This window comes from Pristiophorus japonicus, chromosome 7 (genome assembly GCF_044704955.1).
Source record: "Pristiophorus japonicus isolate sPriJap1 chromosome 7, sPriJap1.hap1, whole genome shotgun sequence".
Classification (NCBI taxonomy): Eukaryota; Metazoa; Chordata; class Chondrichthyes; family Pristiophoridae; genus Pristiophorus; species Pristiophorus japonicus.
This window is the reverse complement of record NC_091983.1, coordinates 104,396,850-104,417,663: the sequence shown is the minus strand read 5'-3', so window position 1 is coordinate 104,417,663 and position 20,814 is coordinate 104,396,850. Positions and strand designations below refer to the sequence as shown.

Here is a 20,814-nt window from a genome sequence, read left to right as displayed (position 1 = left end):
ACTTACTTCTTGGTTCTCTAGGTCCATCCACTGTAACCTTTATAGCTCTGTGATAGGTGGCCACTTGGGGTAGGTTTGTAAATACTGTGATTGTCAATGTAAAACTCTTACCTGAAAAATATAGTAAAAATTTACATTTACTTCTTATGTGACCATGTCCTACTCTCCAATTAACAACAATTGCACATATTGTTTTGCAGCATTATGATGGTTGTGGACTTAAATAACAGTACAAACATTGGTCATTGCAACCCTGGGATGAGTATTTATAAAGGTGACTTCTGTCTGAAACATGAGATTTTAACACCAAGATCTTTACATCAATGTTGATGAATATCTGCCTTGGAGGTGTTTGTGTTTGCACAAAATATAATAGTATATATAATACAAATATTGTTGTGATCTACAATTATTTTTTAAATCTTAAAATTAAAATATAGATGCTAGAAATTAACTTTTGTTTATTTAGTAAAACAGTACATGTGCTGCAGCACAAACTTGTGCCGTATATTTGTAATATTTATAGATCTGTTTTTGTACACCAATATGTGATCTGACAATGCGATGATGTATCACAGCACAGATCACATCACTCTGATTACTTAGAAATATGTGAAATTGTCTTTAAGGCATTGCCCATTTCAAAAGCTTTAGCAAGAAGTGGTGGTCATGGGGAAATGGACTACCTATTCTGCTCCTTCTCCTGGAATGAAGAAATGTGCACAGAGGTGAGAACATGAATCCTCATGTATCAAATAAAGCATTTCTGCTTTCAGTATGTCTAGTTACAGCCAGACTGTTTCCCTTAGTTTTGTTTAATAACAATATAATAATTCTATAGTCTATCATTTCTGGCAAGGAACTAAGTGCTGAATAAAGTTTTTTGCTGCTTGAGAATACAAAGGCTCACTACTTGATACATTAAAGGATCTCTAATTAAGCCCAAACATGGACATCTTAGTTCCATGGTCTCAAGCATTACTATTAGAATCATAGACACAGAAGGAGGCCATTTCGGCCCATCGTGTCTGCAAAGAGCTATCCAGTCTAATCCCACTTTCCAGCTCGTGGTCCGTAGCCTTGTAGGTTACGGCATTTCAAATGCACACCCAAGTACTTTTTAATGTTGTGAGGGTTTCTACCTTTACCACCCTTTCAGGCAGTGAGTTCATGACCTCCACCACCCTCTGGGTGAAGAAATTTCCCCTCAAATCACCTCTAAACCTCCCCCCAATTACTTTAAATCGATACCGCCTGGTTGGTGATCGCTCTGCTAGGTCCTTTCTATCCACTCTATATAGGCTCCTCATAATTTTATGCACCTCAATAAGGTCTCCCCTCAGCTTTCTCTGTTCCAAAGAAAACAAACGCAGCCTATCCAATCTTTCTTCATAGCTAAAATTCTCCAGTCCAGGCAACATCCTCATAAATCTCTTCTTTACCGTCTCTAGTGCAATCACATCTTTCCTGTATTGTGGTGACTAGAAATGCACGCAGTACTCTAGCTGTGGCCCAACTAGTGTTTTATACAGTTCAAGCATAACCTCACTGCTCTTGTATTCTATGCCTCAGCTAATAAAGGTTAAGAAGGCATATGGAAACTTGCCTTTATTAGCCGAGGCATAGAATACAAGAGCAGTGAGGTTATGCTTGAACTGTATAAAACACTCTATGTCCCTTTGTTCCTTTACATTTATCGGTGTCGTACCATTTAATGTGTATTCCCTTGTCTTGTTAGCCCTCCCCAAATGCATTGCCTCACACTTCTCTGGCTCACACTTCTCCGGATTGAATTCCATTTGCCACTGTTCTGCCCACCTGACCAGTTCATTGATATCTTTATGCAGTCTACAGCTTTCTTCTTCATTATCAACCACACAGACAAGTTTAGTATCATCTGCAAACTTCTTAATCATACCCCCTACATTCAAGTCTAAATCACAGATATATACCACAAAAAGCAAGGGACCTAGTACTGAGCCCTGCGGAACCCCACTGGAAACAGCCTTCCAGTCACAAAGACACCCTTTGTTTCCTGCCTCTGAGCCAATTTTGGATCTAACTTGCCACTTTTCCCTGGATCCCATGGGCTTTTACTTTCATGACAAGTCTGCCATGTGGGACCTTATCAAAAGCCTTGCTAAAATCCATATACACTACATCAAATGCACTATCCTCATTGACCCTCCTGGTTACCTCCTCGCAGAGGGAAACCATGCCAAAAAACCCTCCTATTTAGGAGTCATGCTTGATCACACCCTATCATATGGACAACATCTCCAGAACCTTGGGAAGAAACTAAAGAATAGGGTCAACTTGATCCAGAAACTCGCCGGATCCATATGGGGAGCAGACGCTCAAATCCTCCGCACGGCAGCACTCTCCCTGGTGTACTCTACTTCTCTCCGGCATGGCTATCAAGTCTGCATGTCAAATCCATTGATGTCCAGATGAATTCTACTATGAGAATTATCAGCGGTACATTTTTATCGACACCAACACCTTGGCTCCCCTTGCTTGCAAACACTGCACCACCACACCAACGCTGCGAATATGCAGTCTCCAGAGAATGCAACAACTACACCAGCAAAGACATGCTAATCCAGGCCGACTTGAACAACCTAACACCAACCTGTCTCAAATCCAGAAGGCCATTTTGGACTATAGCCGAAGCCCTTCAGCGATCTCCCCTCAGCCTTGATGACCAATGGCGAAATGCTTGGAAGAACTGCGACATATGGAATGGATTCCTTATAGAGGACCCCACAGTACAAGGTGGATGATTAAACCATCCCCATCATTGTTATGTATGTAACTATGTAATACTTGCCACCAGAGGGCGCGACTGTTGGAGTCCTAATGGTCATCTGCACACACATGCAGGGCTAGTATAAAAGGTTAGCTGCCATGTTGTTTAGGCACTCTAGAGTTGTAATAAAGACTAAGGTCACACTAAGTTTAGCTCACAGTACTCAGCCTCGTAGAGTTCTTCTATACATAACAACTGGCAACTAGTAACAGAATACGAACCTTCACGCAACCATGGCTGCCATTGGAATATTAGAGAGATTCGTAGAGGATGATGATTGGGAAGCCTTCATCGAGCGTCTTGACCAGTACTTCGTGGCCAACGAGCTGGAAGGAGACACTAATGCAGCCAAGCACAGGGCGGTTCTCCTCACCCTCTGTGGGCCTAAAATATACGACCTCATCAAGAATCTGCTCACATCGACAAAACCAACAGAGAAGGAATATACAGAGTTGTGCATGCTGGTTCGGGACCACCTCAAGCCAAAGGAGAGTATCCTCATGGCCAGGTATCGTTTTTACACGCACCATTGCTCCGGGGGCCAGGACATGACGGATTATGTCACCGACCTGAGACGCCTTGAGGGATCTTACGACTTTGGAGCTGCGTTGGGGAAAGGTTGCGGGACTTTTTCATGCTGGGCATCAGCCACGAGGTCATTCTTCAAAAGCTGCTGGCTGCCAAAACCCTAGACCTGAGCAGGGCCATCGCGATCACCCAGGGCCATCGCATGGCCACGGTCGATAACACCAAACAGATATCTTCTCAATATCGAAGCTCACCAGCAAGTACTGTGCATAAAATGACGTCGCAAGCAGGCCGAACTGCATATGGCAGGGCCTATACGTCTGCGGCTGCAAGACCTGTGATGACTCAGAGGCTGCCATCAGGGGTGAATGTGAATCCATTAGCACCGTGTTGGCACTGCGGGGGTAATCATCGGGCCCATCAATGTCGATTCAAGCACTATATGTGCAAAGGCTGCGCAACAATGGGGCACCTCCAGTGAATGTGCAAACGTGCTGCGACACACCTCGTGGCAGAGGACGATCGATCCGGCGCGGATCATGCAGCACAGGCAACTCAACCCGAGGAAGAATTGTATGAGGTACATACCTTCACCAAGAGACCTCCAATAATGCTGAAAGTCAAATTAAATGGAGTTCCAGTATCCATGGAGTTGGACACGGATGCGAGTCAGTCAATAATGAGCCAGAAGGTTTTCGAAAAACTGTGGGGCAATAAAGCACAAAGGCGCAAACTGAGCCCGATTAATGCAAAGCTGCGTACCTACACCAAAGAGCTCATACCAGTCACTGGAAGTGCAGCAGTGAAGGTATCGTATGATGGCGCTGTGCATGATCTATCATTATGGATTGTTTTAGGCAATGGCCCAATGCTGTGCGGCAGAAGCTGGCTAGAAAAGATTAGATGGAATTGGAACGACATCAAAGCACTATCTTCAGTGAATGATGCCTTGTGTGCTCAAGTGCTGAGCAAGTTTCCCTCGCTATTCGAACCAGGCATCGGCAACTTCACAGGCGCCACGGTGCAGATCCATCTAGGCCCCGATGCACGGCCCATCCATCACAAGGCTTGTGTGGTTCCATACATGATGAGGGAGAAAGTTGAGATCGAACTGGACAGACTCCAAAGCGAAGGATTCATATCGCCAGTCGAGTTCAACGAGTGGACCAGTCCAATTGTTCCGGTGTTGAAAAGCGATGGCACGGTCAAAATCTACGGAGACTGCAAGGTAACAATTAACCGAATCTCACTACAGGACCAGTACCCGCTGCCCAAGGTGGATGACCTGTTCGCTACGTTAGCGGGGGGGGGGGGGAAGTCATTCACCAAGTTGGACCTAACCTCCACCTATATAACACAGGAGCTGGCTGAATCTTCGAAAAGACTGATGTGCATCAACACCCAAATAGAGCCATTTATATACCACAGGTGCCCTTTCGGGATTCGCTCGGCTGCAGCCATTTTCCAGAGAAACTTGGAGAGTTTGCTGAAATCTGTTCCGTGCACCGTTGTATTTCAAGACGACATCCTGATCACTGGTCGTGACACCATCGAAATTCTACACAACTTGCAAGAGGTTCTAAGTCACCTAGACAGAGTGGGATTCAGGCTGAAACACTCCAAGCGTGTTTTCCTGGCGTCAGATGTCGAATTTTTGGGGAGAAAGTTTGCAGCAGACGGTATAAGGCCCATGGACTCAAAGACAGAGGCCATCAAGAATGCATCCAGACCACAGAATGTGACAGAGCTGCGTTCGTTCCTGGAACTCCTCAACTATTTTGGTAACTTTCTACCCAGGTTGAGCACGTTGTTAGAGCCTTTGCACATGTTGCTACGTAAGGGTGACGACTGGGTTTGGGGCAAATCTCAAGACACAGCCTTTGAGAAGGCCAGGAACCTGCTATGTTCAAATAAGTTAATTGTACACTATGATCCATGTAAACGTTTAGTGCTAGCTTGTGACGCCTCATTGTACGGGGCTGGCTGTGTGTTACAGCAAGCCAATGTATCGGGCAACCTCCAACCGGTTGCATACGCGTCTAGAAGTCTGTCTAAGGCTGAGAGAGTCTATAGTATGGTCGAAAAAGAGGCATTAGCATGTGTATATGGGGTTAAGAAAATGCACCAATACCTATTTGGACTTCGATTTGAGCTTGAAACTGACCACAAGCCACTCATTTCGCTGCTTTCAGAGAGCAAAGGTATAAACACCAATGCTTCGTCCCACATCCAAAGACGGGCACTAACATTATCCGCTTATGACTATATTATCTGCCACAGACCAGGCACTGAAAACTGTGCCGATGCTCTCAGCTGGATACCAGTACCCACCACTGGGGTTGAAATTGCTACTGGTCATGGATGCTTTTGAGAGCGAGGGGTCACCCGTCACAGCTCGCCAGATCAGTACCTGGACCAGCCAGGATCCTGTGCTATCATTAGTAAAGAGTTGCGTCCTAAATGGGAACTGGTCGGCCGTTCCTGGGGAAATGCAAGATGAAATTAAGACATTTCACCGTTGCAAAGATGAAATGTCCATCCAGTCGGATCGTCGCTTATGGGGTAATCGCGTGGTTTTGCCAAAAAAAGGCAGGGAAACATTTATACTCGAACTATACAGTACCTACCCAGGCATTGTCATGATGAAGGCAATTGCCAGGTCGCATGTTTGGTGGCCCGGCATTGACTCGGACTTGGAGTCATACGTGCATCAGTGCAACACTTGCTCGCAACTAAGCAATGCACCAAGGGAGGCTCCACTGAGTCTGTGGTCATGGCCCTCCAAACTGTGGTCCAGAATCCATGTAGATTTTGCCGGCCCCTTTCTAGGAAAGATGTTTTTAATAGTTGTGGACGCTTACTCCAAATGGATTGAATGCATAATCATGTCATCCAGCACGTCCACAGCCACCATTGAAAGCCTCCGGGCCATGTTCGCCATCTATGGCTTGCCTGACGTCCTTGTCAGCGACAACGGGTCGTGTTTCACCAGCTCGGAATTCAACAAGTTTATGACCCACAATGGCATCAAGCATGTCAGGTCTGCTCCATTTAAGCCCGTGTCTAACGGTCAAACGGAGCAGGCAGTCCGAACAATCAAGCAGAGCATGAAACGCGTGACGGACGGCTCCCTGTAGACCCGCTTGTCTCGCATTCTGCTCAGTTACCGGACATGACCCCACTCACTCACTCACCAGGGTTCCCCCGGCAGAACTGTTAATGAAGAGAGCCCTCAACACCAGGCTCTCCCTAGTCCACCCGGATCTTAATGATCACGTGGAAACCCGGCGACACTGGCAGAACATGCACCACGATCGCGCAGCTGTTTCACGTGACATTGATGTTAACGGCCCTGTGTTTGTCCTGAATTACGGTCATGGTCCCAAGTGGGTTGCTGGCACTGTTTTGGCCAAGAAGGAATAGGGTGTTTATAATCAAACTGTTAAATGGCCAAACATGCAGAAAGTATTTAGATCAGACCAAATTGCGATTTACTAACAACCAGGAACGATTTGAAGAGGACATCACCATCGACGATCCACCAACACACACCCAACCAGCAATCGACCTCACTGTCAATCACGAGGATGAACCCACTGTTCCTGACAGTCCAGTCAGACCAGCTGCGGTGCAGTGCAGCAATGGTCCAGCCAACTCACACACGCCAGGGTTTGAACTTAGACGATCAACCAGGGAGCGAAGGGCTCCGGATCGCCTCAACTTATAAATAACTTGTACCAAAGACTTTGGTGGCGGGGGGGGGGGGGGGGGAGGGAGTGATGTTATGTATGTAACTATGTAATACTTGCCACCAGAGGGCGTGACTGTTGGAGTCCTAATGGTCACCTGCAAACACGTGCAGGGCCAGTATAAAAGGTTGGCTGCCATGTTGTTTTGGCACTCTTGAGTTGTAATAAAGACTAAGGTCACACTAAGTTTAGCTCACAGTACTCAGCTTCATGGAGTTCTTCTATACACAACAATCATGTGAATGTGGAGCTCCTAATCAGACCCTGGAGTACATCATTCAGCACTGCCCTCAGAGGAAATTTGCAGGCAGCCTAAAGATATCCACGCTATTACACCGGAAGTTTTGGCCTGGATATCCAATCTGGATATTGATGTTTGATTTGCTTATCTACTACCATACAAAAGAAGAAGTTACCTCCTCAAAAAATTCAATCAAGTTAGTCAGACATAACCTTCCCTTAACAAATCCATGCTGATAGTCCTTGATTAATCCGTGACTTTCTAAATGACGATTTATTCTGTTCCTCAGAATTTTTTCCAATAATTTTCCCACCACCAAGGTTAGGCTGACTGGCCTGTAATTACTCGGTCTATACCTTTCTCCCTTTTTAAACAAAGGTACAACATTAGCAGTCTGGCACCACACCTGTAGCCAGAGAGGATTGGAAAATGATGGTCAGAGCCTCTGCTATTGCCTCTTTTGCTTCTCTTAACAAACTGGAATGCATTTCATCCAGCCTGGAGATTTATCCACTTTCAAAGCTGATAAGCCCCTTAATACTTCCTCTCTCACTATGTTTATTTCATCTAATATTTCACACTCCTCCTCCCTGATTGCAATGTCTGCATTGCCCCTCTCTTTTGTGAAAACAGATGCAAAGTATTAAGAACCATACCCACATCTTCCGCCTCAACACAAGTACCTTTATGGTCTTTAATAGTCCCTACTCATTCTTTAGTTATCCTCTTGCTCTTAATGTATTTATAAAATATCTTTGGGTTTTCCTTGATTTTACTTCCCAAAATGTTATCATGCTCTTTCTTTACTTTCCTAATTTCCTTTTTAATTGCACCCCTGCACTTTCTATACTCCTCTCGAGTTTCTGCAGTATTGAGCGCTCGGTATCTGTTATACGCCTCCCTTTTTTGCTTTATCCTACCCTGTAGGTCCTTTGACATCCAGGGAACTCTAGATTTGTTAGTCCCACCCTTTTTCTTTAAGGGAACATACTTGCTCTGAACCCTCAGGATATCATCCTTGAATGCTTCCCCTGCTCTGACACTGATTTACCTTCAAGTCATCATCATAGGCAGTCCCTCGGAATCGAGGAAGACTTACTTCCACTCTTCACATGATTTCTTAGCTGGCTGTACAGTAGCTGTTCAAGTAGCTGTTTTCAGTCCACTTTGGCGAAATCCCATCTCAGCTTAGCAAAATTGGCTTTTCCCCAATTGAGAATATCTTTGTCCTTTTCCATAACTACCCTAAATCTAACTGAATTATGATCACTAGCACCAAAATAGTCTCCCACTGATACCCCTTCCACCTGCCCAGCTTCAGTCCCTCAAACAAAGTTGTGAATCGCCTCCTCCCTTTGTTGGGCTCGCTACATACTGGCTGAAAAAGTTCTCCTGAATGCATTTTAGGAATTCCGTGCCCTCTCTACCTTTCACACTAATTTTATCCCAGTTAATATTAGGATAGTTGAAATCCCCTCCCATTACTGCCCTATAGTTTTTGCACTTCTCAGAAATTGGCCCACATATTTGCTCTTCTATCTCCCTCTGACTGCTTGGAGGTCTATAGTACACTCCCAGCAGTGTAATTGTCCCTTTTTTGTTCTTCAATTCAACCCATATGGCCTCATTTGATGATCCTTCTAACATATCATCCCTCCTTACAGTTGTAATTGCTTCTTTAATCAATACTGCGACCGCCCCCTCCTTTTTTACCCCACTCTCTATCCCATCTGAAAACCCTGTAACCAGTAATGTTGAGCAGCCATATCTGCCCTTCTTTCAGCAGGAAAGGGGTACTGAGGGAATGATCAGCCATGATCTTATTGAATGGCGGTGCAGGCTCGAAGGGCCAAATGGCCTACTCCTGCACCTATTTTCTATGTTTCTATGTCTCTGTAATAGCTATAATATCATACTTCCAAGTGTCTATATGTGCTCTTAGCTCATCTGCCTTATTCCCTATGCTCCTTGCGTTGAAGTATATACCATTTAGCACTGCCAAATTCCTTTGTTGTCTATTTTCTAGCCCTTGTTTCCTCTGTCTTCCAAATTTACTTTTGACTTTTCTGCTTTCCAATTTCAGCTTTGCTTCTCTCCCTTCTGAATCTATTCTCAGGTTCCCATCACCGTATTAAGCTAGTTTAAACCCTCCCCAACAGCACTCGCAAACCCCCCGCCCCCCTCCCCCTCCCCGATATTGGTCCCGGTTCTGTTGAGGTGCAAACGGTCCGATTTGTACAGGTCCCACCTCCCCCAGAAACAGTCCCAATGCTTCAGGAATCTAAAGCCCTCTCTCCTGTACTATCTCTCCAGCCACATATTCATCTTCTCTATCCTCCTATTTCTGTATTCACGAGCACGTGGCACCGGGAGTAATCCAGAGATTACTACCTTTGAGGTCCTGCTTTTTAATCTCTCTCTTAGCTCCCTAAAACTTGCCTGCAGGACTTCATCCCTCTTTCTACCTATCTCATTGGACCACGACCTCTGGCTGTTCACCCTGTCCTCTGATCCTTCTGAATCAAGTGAATATTCTTTTTGTTGCTACTGTACTTTTGATACTACTGTTCTTATGCAGCTCAAACCCTTAATTAAGCCCACTTTGTGAAGTAGATATTTTTCAACAGGCCCCTTAGCCCTTCCTAACCCTAGCTAATAATGCTCCATTCCATTCATGAAGTAGATATATATTGGCCGCTATTTATCCTATCGGGTCGGGAGCGAGGCTGGCAACTTCGGGTGTGCATTGGAACCCTGCTCACTTCTTCATCTGTTTCTGTCCAAGTAATTTTACAATGATGGTGCTTGTTAAGCCCAGCCAATAAAAAAGAAGCATGTCTGATGATGTTATTTGGTGATGCATCATCAGCCGGTTTCCTTAAAAGGACCTTGGCCACATTAATTTTGACAGTTGTGCTGTCAGTGTTCTACAGCATTGAGGTGCTGCAAATACTGACAAGAAGTGCACAAAGGGGCAGGGCTGCTCTCCCACGAATCTGGAGGGAGTCTCACAACACACCGGGAGGTCCTCTTCCCTTCCAATGGGTGGAAGAGACCTCACCAGGACACCAACGCAACCTGGTTGCACATTGTACAGAAGGGCACAAGCAGGGATGTCGCCAGGAGGACCTGGCTGCAGTGGCGCAAACCTTTCAATGATCTCAGTGGATCACAAAACGTTATTGCAAAGCCACACTCAACCTCATCCTGCTGTGCCACTCATCACATCCCCATCACTCTGCCTTCCCTACCCTACTCCTACACATCCTTACTCATATCAACTTACCTTGCATCTCCATTCATCCCTCTCTTACTCTATCTACATTATCACATCCCCATCTCAATAGCCACCCCTCACACTCACCTTCACCCTTGTCCAATCATACCAACTAACAACACACAAGGGTAGGCGCTTGGGTGTTATCGTCAATGTTCATGTAAATTTCTGCTAATGTGTTGTCAAACATTGAAATCTTTATTTTCAATGCTTTGCATTCTTGAACAGAACTGGAAGTGGCTCAGTGAGTTGCAGTGAATGGTGAGACATAATGGTACTCCCCAATGGTGATGGGTGTGAAATGAATGGCTTGGGCATTGCAGGGATGCTTTATGGTGTTGGTATGGAGTGGTGCTAACCTGGTGCATCATGTGGCAGCTCGGGTGTATAGCGCCAATAAAGGAAATCTGGCCATGGTGAGGCCATCCCTGGCCTCCCAGGCAGCAATGTGGTCAGATGCTAATGCCCTGTGTCGTGTGCAGCATTTGAGTGATTGCAGAGAATGTTGGTGCTGTTGTTGGTGATGCTGGTGTGCCTGGTGATGCTGGTATGCCTGGTAATGTTGATGTTGGAGCTGGGATTGTGTTGGGACTCTGAGGACCAAGGTGAGTTTTTTTTCCAAGGGCACCGATGCTGGTGGAATAGATGGCAGGTGAGGTTGAGATGACAGAAGCGATCTGTCAATGGTGAGAGAGGTTGCTCCAAGGAGGTGACACTGGATAGAGAGTTCACTACAAACATTTCAAAACTCCATAAAGTTGAAAAGTGCATTCCAAATCCTGAAGGCTCCAGCTTCTAAGATTGGAAATTGAACAGCTGTGAAATGATAGCTTTTATACCACTTTACACCTTCCAACAATTACAGCAATGGAGAGTCATTGAGAACCCGAGCGTAGGGAACCTCGTAAAAAAAAATTGGAATAATCTTTAGAATCGGATAAAATGCAGCTTAAATATGTTTAAGCAGCTTCTTATGTATCTCAATTGCCTGACCCGCCACTTAGTGCCAGGTCTGAAATTAATATGGAGGCGGGTTCAGAGCGGACTTCCGCCCCGCTGTCAATCACTGTCATTTTGACAGTGGGCCCGCCTCCAAACTCACACATGCAGCGCCGGTAAGATTCTGGCCATTATTTGCACACTCGATATGTCACCGGAGACTCATGTGATTTCATTTTATTGTATAAATAAAGACAATGTCCCTGTGAACATTTAAATTCAATTGTTATTTGAAGTCAGCTATATACCTATTTAATGTTAGTGATGTTTTTGAGAATATAATGGGTGGAATTTGTGCTGGGCAATAACGGCAAACGAACAGTGTTCGCCATTAATACCCCTTTGAAACCGACCGCAACTTCAGGATATAATTTGTTCATGCTATTTTAGGTTCTCCCACATTACAACAGTGACTACACTTCAAAAGTACTTCATTGGCTGTAAGCGCTTTGAGACGTCCGGTGGTCGTGAAAGACGCTATATAAATGCAAGTCTTTCTTTGTTTCTTTTTCTACCTTATCCCCATGTGAGAGCCCCAATCTTTGTTCTGCTCTCTGTAACATTTTTTTTAAGTCTGGATATAAGCAACTTCTCACTTCCTGGTCTGTGAGAATACTGCAATGTGATTGGCTGCTTAGACAACTTGTTGACGTCACAGCAGATCACACTAGGAAACCCCACTATGCTGCGCTGAAATCGCTTGAACATCAAAAAAGGCAAACTTCTTGCCACAGAGATCGTTGTGGGCAGCTTTCCACTGGGCCAGAGGCGCAAGCCTTTGCTTTGCCGCGGAATACAAATTCTGGGCCAATAAAGCTGCATTATATCAGGAGCCTTGACATCAGTCCTTTCAAAAGCCAAACAGTTCTTTTGGTGGAAACTGTGTGCGTTGGAACAACAATTTGTAGCACCCCAAACAAGAGTAAATAGGTTCAAGCCATCACGCTACTGAGTTCCTTATCTCCAGAGTGCTCTATAGGGAAGCATTGGAAAGAGGTTGACTGCTTTCCTGCAAATGGATGGGGAATTAAAAATCCCAACTGGTTTTGGCTGGCACATGCATTTATGACAGTCACATAAAAATGGCAATTGCTGTGGTTCAGGAGCAGGCTACCTTCCTTGCCTTCCCACTTAGTTTCAGTGGCCTGGGGAAAGACCTGAAAGAAAAAGGAACAAACAAATATCCTCTAAAGAAAAGCAACCATTAATAAGAATTATGAGAATGGCTCGAATTGCTAGGTGTAGCAAAATCTTAACTTTCCTTTTTGAATGCATTTATGATGTCACGACACATGCCAGCCAGAAATATTCTTCCTTCCGGGGCATATGTATTCCTGTGTCTACTACTGTTAGCAAAATAAGGATGAGATAAAAATGGTTTTATACTTGCATCTAAGGAACTTATATTTATTTTGCACCTTATCACATATTCAGAAGGTCCCACAGTGCTTCAAATCCACTTAATTACTTTTTGAAGTGTAGCATTGTTGCTGTGTAATCAGACCATGATAACTTATCCTGCTTTTGTTTTTTCGTTGATTTTTCCTTTCAAACGGCACCACCATCATGAAAAAGTGTATTTTTTTGTTTGGAAGGAAGAAAATACAGGACCCTGTACCATTTTTTTATTGCACTGTATGTTTGTAAACCAAAAATTTTGCATCAAAATGGTGCCCTATCAAATAAAATGTTGATGACATTATAAGAATAGACGATGCAGATTTTGTGCTTAATAGTGCAAGATAGCTGAATCGGAGCATATACTGTCAACCACAACAACAACTTGCATTTGTACAAAGTGTCGCCCTTATAATATGTGGGACTATCTCTCCTAATAGCAATTACTTATATCAAACCTTACACTACTCCTTTAATGATTCTATTAAGATATATTGTACAGATATAGATATAGATAGGAACAAAGGATTTTAAAATTAATTAGAACTTTGATTTATAATTGGTTTTTAATGAACAGGGATTGATGGTGGAGTTCAACGTGAGTTTTAAATTCATGCATTAACTGACTGCTCCATCCACTGCTCACAGTTGCAATAAAGAACCATGTGTAGGTGTTAATGGAACAAACCTTTAAAATTAACAATTTTAGTGTTCAAGAATTCTACAATTACAGTACCAAATTGGCTTTGATTTCAAATCCAGTAGCCAGCTATGCAGGATAATTTACTTACCTGATTGTTTTAATTATGCAATTAAGAAAAGGGTTCCTGTAAAGCTCCTTCAAACTTAGCAAGTCCTATATATTAATTATAATAGTGGAGATTTTTAAGAGCATGAAAAACTCTTTCATAACTCCCCATTTGGTCATGTGTGTTGTTTCCTATCTTTCTTCTGAATTATCTAGGCTATTTTCACAATTTCCTCAATGGGGAGCAAGAACTTGGGATGTTTTTCTACATTAAAGTCACTATATAATTACAAAGATTAGACACCAAAATATTACATTTTAATTATTTGTACCAAAGCTGTTCAAAATTCTACCTGTGACTAATTACAAGTGATTTGTTTTAAATAAGGATAGTTCAAGATCACACGTTCATTGCCTTCTTGATAATAATTCTTACTGCAAAGAGACCTGGGTGTCATGGTACATCAGTCATTGAAGGTTGGCATGCAGGTGCAGCAGGCGGTTAAGAAAGCAAATGGCATGTTGGCCTTCATAGCAAGGGGATTTGAGTACAGGGGCAGGGAGGTGTTGCTACAGTTGTACAGGGCATTGGTGAGGCCACACCTGGAGTATTGTGTACAGTTTTGGTCTCCTAACCTGAGGAAGGACATTCTTGCTATTGAGGGAGTGCAGCGAAGGTTCACCAGACTGATTCCCGGGATGGCGGGACTGACCTATCAAGAAAGACTGGATCAACTGGGCTTGTATTCACTGGAGTTCAGAAGAATGAGAGGGGACCTCATAGAAACATTTAAAATTCTGACGGGGTTAGACAGGTTAGATGCAGGAAGAATGTTCCCAATGTTGGGGAAGTCCAGAACCAGAGGTCACAGTCTAAGGATAAGGGGTAAGCCATTTAGGACTGAGATGCGGAGGAACTTCTTCACCCAGAGAGTGGTGAACCTGTGGAATTCTCTACCACAGAAAGTTGTTGAGGCCAATTCACTAAATATATTCAAAAAGGAGTTAGATGAGGTCCTTACTACTAGGGGGATCAAGGGGTATGGCGAGAAAGCAGGAATGGGGTACTGAAGTTGAATGTTCAGCCATGAACTCATTGAATGGCGGTGCAGGCTAGAAGGGCCGAATGGCCTACTCCTGCACCTATTTTCTATGTTTCTATGTTTCTATTATATAATGCATCCTTCCCAGATCGGAAGCAGGAAACTGTATAGTTACAGTGCACGCACACACATAATAATGCCAAAGATAGGAAATATTAAAAATTATCCCAAGGTAAAGACATTGGGTCCGAAATTCAGGGTCTCAGAGAGACCCGTTACTGTCCGTTTGCAGTGGTCATGCAGCGGAATCCTGTGACCACTGCTTTCTCGTCAAATGGTCGTCCCGATCCAAATTCAGGTCGGGGATTTTTTGGCCTGGTCCTGATTCCACCAGATGCTGATGACCGCCACAAGCGCATCATCAGAATGCACACCACTGCTTTCCCTCACCTTAAAAATAAACCGACTGAAATTCCAGTCGAAAAATCGTAGGTCCGGCGCGCGGTGCCCCCGACAACTTTATCTGACTGTGTGTGGCCCGGCAGCCCTTCAAGGGGAGGGCCCACTGCCGCTGCCGCCATTTATTAATTTTTGCTAGCTGACTTCCCAATCGGCCGGTAAGATAGTGCCCCGGGTTCGGCTGAGCCGCCAATGGGCAGCCTGATACCCCCTCTTGGGTGCCTGACCGTTTGCCCGGCCGAAACCCTCCCTGGTGGCCCAGTGGCCAAAGATAAAAAATGAAAGATTCTTTCCCCTTTAATGGAGGGGAGAGAACGTGGTGACGCACACGTGCTGTGATGTCACCACCACCCCACCGCTGATTGACAGCGGCGGAGTCCCGGTCCCGATCCATATTCGGCCCCTCAGCCTGACTTCCTGTCTATCTCCCGCCCCCACTATGACCCATTTCCTTTGGGACCTTGAGAAAATTTCAAAGTCCTGAAAATCGATCATCCGACCGCATCATGGATCCCTGCAATAAGAACATTAAAAAATCATAGGTGTGCCAGCTTTCTTGCGCCATCATGTACAGTATAATCATGGTTATTGGTCAGTGTTATTTAATAAGCATAAAAGACATAATTCAACGACAACAACTTGCATTTATATAGCTTTTGATCTAGAAAAATGTCTCAAGATGCTTAACAGATGCACAATCAGATAAAAATGGTGCTGTACCAAAGAAGGGGATATTATACTGGTGACCAAAAACTTAAGGAGGGTCTAAATGGAGGACAGGGAGGCAGAGACTCCGGCTCAAGGCATGTCTGCCACTGGAGGGACAAAGTAGGGGGGATGCATGAGGCCAGAGTTTGGAGGAGGTGGGTATAGAGCTGGAGGAGTTTAGGGTGGGGTGAAGTAACCATTTACAACATCAGCTAGTATGGGGGCGGGGGGGTCAGGAAAATAAATTGGTCAGTAGTTTAGTGGGAATGGGGTCAAGGGAGCAGGAATCATGGACAAAATGAGCATGAGGAGGGAATGAGGGGAGATAGGAGAGAAACTTGAGAAGGACCTGGGATCAGGGCTAGGGCAGGGGAGAACTTAGGGGCGGTTTCGTATGGAGGGAAAGAGTGAAAGCAACAGAGGCAGCTGAATGAATGGTCTCAATCTTGATGACAAAGAGGTCCATGAGTTTCTTACACTTTTGTTGGAGTTGAGGGTGGAGGGGGAAGGGGAGAGTGGTTTAAGGAGATGGTTGATAGTGCTTTATAAGATGATCCCGGAGTTGTAACCAGTTTTGATAGTGGTGAGGCCCGAAAATACTTGATGTGGTCCAGCAAGATCTGGTAATGGATGGGTAAACCAGTTGTACATCAGATACACTAACATCTGCACCCATTGGATTTGAGGGAATGAAGATGGTGGCCATACCAGTGGGAATAACCAGGCTGGGAGAGAGTAAAGGTTTTTCTGGGGACAAGAACATCAAAGGTGGAGGTGAAGAAGTGGTTGAGCAGATCAACAGCTGCAGAAGTATTGTGGCGAAAGGAGGGCCAATGGCTAGGCAGTTGGCAGTTTAAAGTACAATTGCAAGTGACTTGGGGAAGAGTTTTTTCCAGGTGCAGATGCAAAAGGAAGTGGGATTCAAAGGGGGTAGTGGTATGTGGATGGTGAGAGATACAAGAAAATAGTTGGCAATTGCCTTGTCTATGATGAGACCAGGGGAATAGAGAGTCTGTTTAAGAGGCAAAGGTTGAGTGAATGGTTGAGAGTATGCGATGGAGAGTTTTTATGGGGGGAGAGGATTCAATAAGGGGCAAGGTGTCAATTGTTGATCTGCTGACAGAGTCCAAGGGGACAGTAGTGGGCTGGCTGATTGGGATGTGTAAGAGTTTGATGAGATTAGCCCCAGCAGAGCCTACCTCATAATGCTGAAACTAATATTAAATGGTCACTTTTGTGCCACAAGACAAGTCTAGTAATTCAGTACTATATTCATCAATAAAAATCCTTTTTTTAAGAAAACAAGTAAAATGCTAACAGTGAATGCTTTAAATCTGTAAACTTTTGGCAAAATGTTCAGTGCTAAAGGTAGCCAGTATCCACAATTCATTTAGAGAATGGATTAAAAAATGTTCCACCCGCACATATTGTGGCATCACTCGAGCAATACATGCAGTAGAGGATATTTTCACATGTGCAATATTTTTATTTTCACATCAGTGAAATATCAGCACATGGGATTATAAAAATAACTTTAATGATAACCTGTTATTAGTCCATTAGTGTTTGTTTAAATACAGGAATGATGTGAACTTATTCCTCCATCAACCCTATATCATTGTTTTAATTATATATTTTTTAATATAATTGCATATATGCTACTAAAACATATGTACAAGGAGTTTCACTGGGGATCTCTGTAAACATACATATATATTTACATATTCAAAGTAAATTAAGAGAATTAGGCAAAACATTGTCACCCAAAAAGGCTGTTGAAGTAGACAGTACAAACGGGCTCAAGAGGAAATTGGATGAATCCATGGGGAGAGAAGTGATTGAGGGGTTTGTTAAGATGGCACATAGAGGGTTGACTTAGCAAAAACCGACAGGCTGGTTGGGCATAATGACCTTTCACTTTTCCTGAAAATATTCATGTTCTTGAAAAACACAACACACTGCATGGCACATGTATCAGGGTAAACACCCGTAATACCGGTATTGACCACACTAAGGCCGGAATCTTACCAGTTCTGCGAGTGTGGGTTTGGAGGCTGTCAAAATGGCCACGATTGAAAGAGGGGCGGGAACCCACTCTGATCCCGCCTCTTTGTCAATTTCCAAAGTGTCGGGTCTGGCTGCGGTTCACAGACCTGACACCAAGCTGCAAGCCAGCCAATTTAGATAGTTAAAAGCTTGTTAAAAAGTAGTTAAGCAGGATTTTACCATGTTCTCACCATTTTACCAGGTTTTTAACGCGTTTCCCGGAACGCAGTTGTCACTTCAGGTAAGTAGGTGGATGTTGTGTCAGCATTGAATGATTCACTAACCTGACAGCTGCAAATGTTCTATGAAATCTCCCATTTCATAGGTCTTCACTTTCCAAGGTTAGACGCAGTTGCTTACTGCATTTAGAAGACAGATTGACCTTCATGGAGCTAGAAAGTGTTTCGAGCAAATTCTCTATCCAGTGTCACCTCATTGGAACAACCTCTCTCACCATTGACAGATCACTTCTGTCATCTCAACCTCACCTTCCATCTCTTCCATCAGCATCAGTGCCCTTGAAAAATGTTTACCTTGGTCCTCAGATTCCCAACACGATCAGCTCCAACACCAGCATCCACACCAATCTTCTCTATAATCAACTGATGCTGCACAGGACACAGGGCATCATTACCTATGCATATTGCTGTCCGGGATGCCAGCTATGGCCTCACCATGTCCAGATTTGCTTCACTTAACACTGTACACATGATATGCCAGGTTGGCACCACCCCCATGTCAGCACCATAAAGCATCCCTACAATATCCAAGGCATTCCTTTCACACTCATCACCATCGGGGGGGGTGGGGGGGTGCTGTTATGTCTTATCATTTACTGGCACTTACTAAGACACTTTCAAAGATGCACACAAATCTGTCCAAGAAGGCAAAGTGGTGAAAATAAAGATTTTAATGCTTGATAACACATAAACAGAAATGTTACATGAACATTTACTAAAGCACCCAAGTGTCTATGCCTGTCTGTTGTTAGTTTAAATGATTGAACAAGGATGAGTGTGAGGGGTGAGTAGTGAGATGGGGATGTAATAACCTAGATAGAGAGGGATGAGTGGAGGTGCAAGGAAAGTTGGTGTGAGTATGGATGGACAGGAGTAGGGTAGGGAAGGCAGAGTGATGGGGATGTGATGAGTGGCACAGGAGGATGAGGTTGAGTGTGGCTTTGCAGTAGCATTTTGTGATCTACTGTAATCATTAAAAGATTTGTGCCACTGCAACCAAGTCCTCCTGATGGCATCCCTGCTTGTGCCCTCCTGAGCAATGTGCAACCAGGCTGTGTTGATCTCCTGGGGAGGTCTCTTTCACCCATTTAATGGGAAAAGAACCTTCCTACGTGCTGTGACTCCCTCCATAAATATATGGAGAGTCATGGGAGAGCCTGGGTGCAGCAGTCACTGTCAGTGTTTGCAGCAGCTCAATGCTGTAGAACACTGACAGCACAACTGTCAAAATGAATGTGGACATGGCCCCTTTAAGGAAATTGGCTGATGACGCGTTATCAGATGACATTATCAGACAGGCTTCCTTTTAATTGGCCGGGAACCTCGCTGGGCAGGCTTAACAAGCCCCATCAACGCATACAGTGCGGGCTGGAGCAAGGAGCGGCTTCACCACCCGCCACCTATCTCAGCCGTCCCGGTCTCGGTTGATGAGATCGCGACATAAAAGTCTGAGGTCGGAGCAAATATGCATTATTCCTTTTACATCTGGATGAGATGTTAGGCTAAGACCCTATGTAAATTTGAAAGATTGCTTGGCACTATTCAATGAAGGGCATGCAGTTCTCTTGGTATGCTGGTCAACATTTCTCCCTCAATCAATACAACCAATACAAAACAGCCTACCTAGTTATTCATTCACTTGCTGTTTGTCGGACTTTGCTGTGTTGAAACTGCCTACTTAACAACTGTGACTGTACTTCAAAAGTAATTCATTGGTTTCAAAGCACTTTGGGACATCCTGAAGATGTGATAAGCTACTATCCAAATGCAAATTTTTCTTTAATCCCGACACTAAAGGACTGAGGCAAGAATAAGTATATATTGGTCATTGTCCCTACACTAAACTGACAAAGTTCACCTGGAATATTGATGCTTTTGACCTTTTCATTAGCTCCACCTCGGAGGTAAACAATAGGTAATCATAATACTGTCCACAAATGTAATTCATATCTAAGTTTTGTAATGAACCGGTTTCTATTTTGACAAGCCAGATGTTGACTATTTAAATGATCCACAACATAATTTAAAACCTGGTGATAGCATACCTCCAAATAAAAGAGTATCTACAACTTTGAAATGTGAACATTTCTATGAAGATCACATTTTTCTCTATGACTGTTTTACTCATTACAGCTAAATGGATGTATGTTAGTCATCTAAATAATTATAAAAGTGTCTTATGCAGTGGATGTACAATTTGTAAAATGCTGGAATGGTATCGGAAGAATGGATTGTATGAACAAAACCCCTGTACCTTTTGAATAGACATTCCCACATATGTAATAAGTTAGATATGCAATTGTTCGTCATTTCCAACAGCAGTTAGTGCAGTAATGCTTCAAGACAGGAAAAGGTGGGCGTTGTAAAGTGAGTCAATAAAACAGTCATCGCTTTGCATAAACCAGTGAATGAATCAGAACAGACTGTTTCAAGCTGTATTACTGACAGTACACTTGGTAGACACTAATGTCCATATCTTGTTTAAAGGTCTAACGTTCTGTAATTGAAAACTTTCAACTTGTCTTTCTGTTGATGTTCAAATATTTGGCCTTAATGAGTCAGTTACACGA

General features: G+C 43.9%; 1 protein-coding gene across 2 annotated transcripts in view; it reads right to left on the bottom strand.

Moving 5' to 3' along the window:
• Positions 1–20,814, bottom strand: part of runx2a (RUNX family transcription factor 2a) — a 231,270-nt gene that overhangs the window by 107,710 nt on the left and 102,746 nt on the right. For both annotated transcript variants that reach the window (XM_070885190.1, XM_070885189.1), the window contains one exon: positions 7–111. In XM_070885190.1, coding sequence (XP_070741291.1) covers positions 7–111 — 105 coding nt within the window. The remainder of the gene's footprint in view (positions 1–6; positions 112–20,814) is intronic.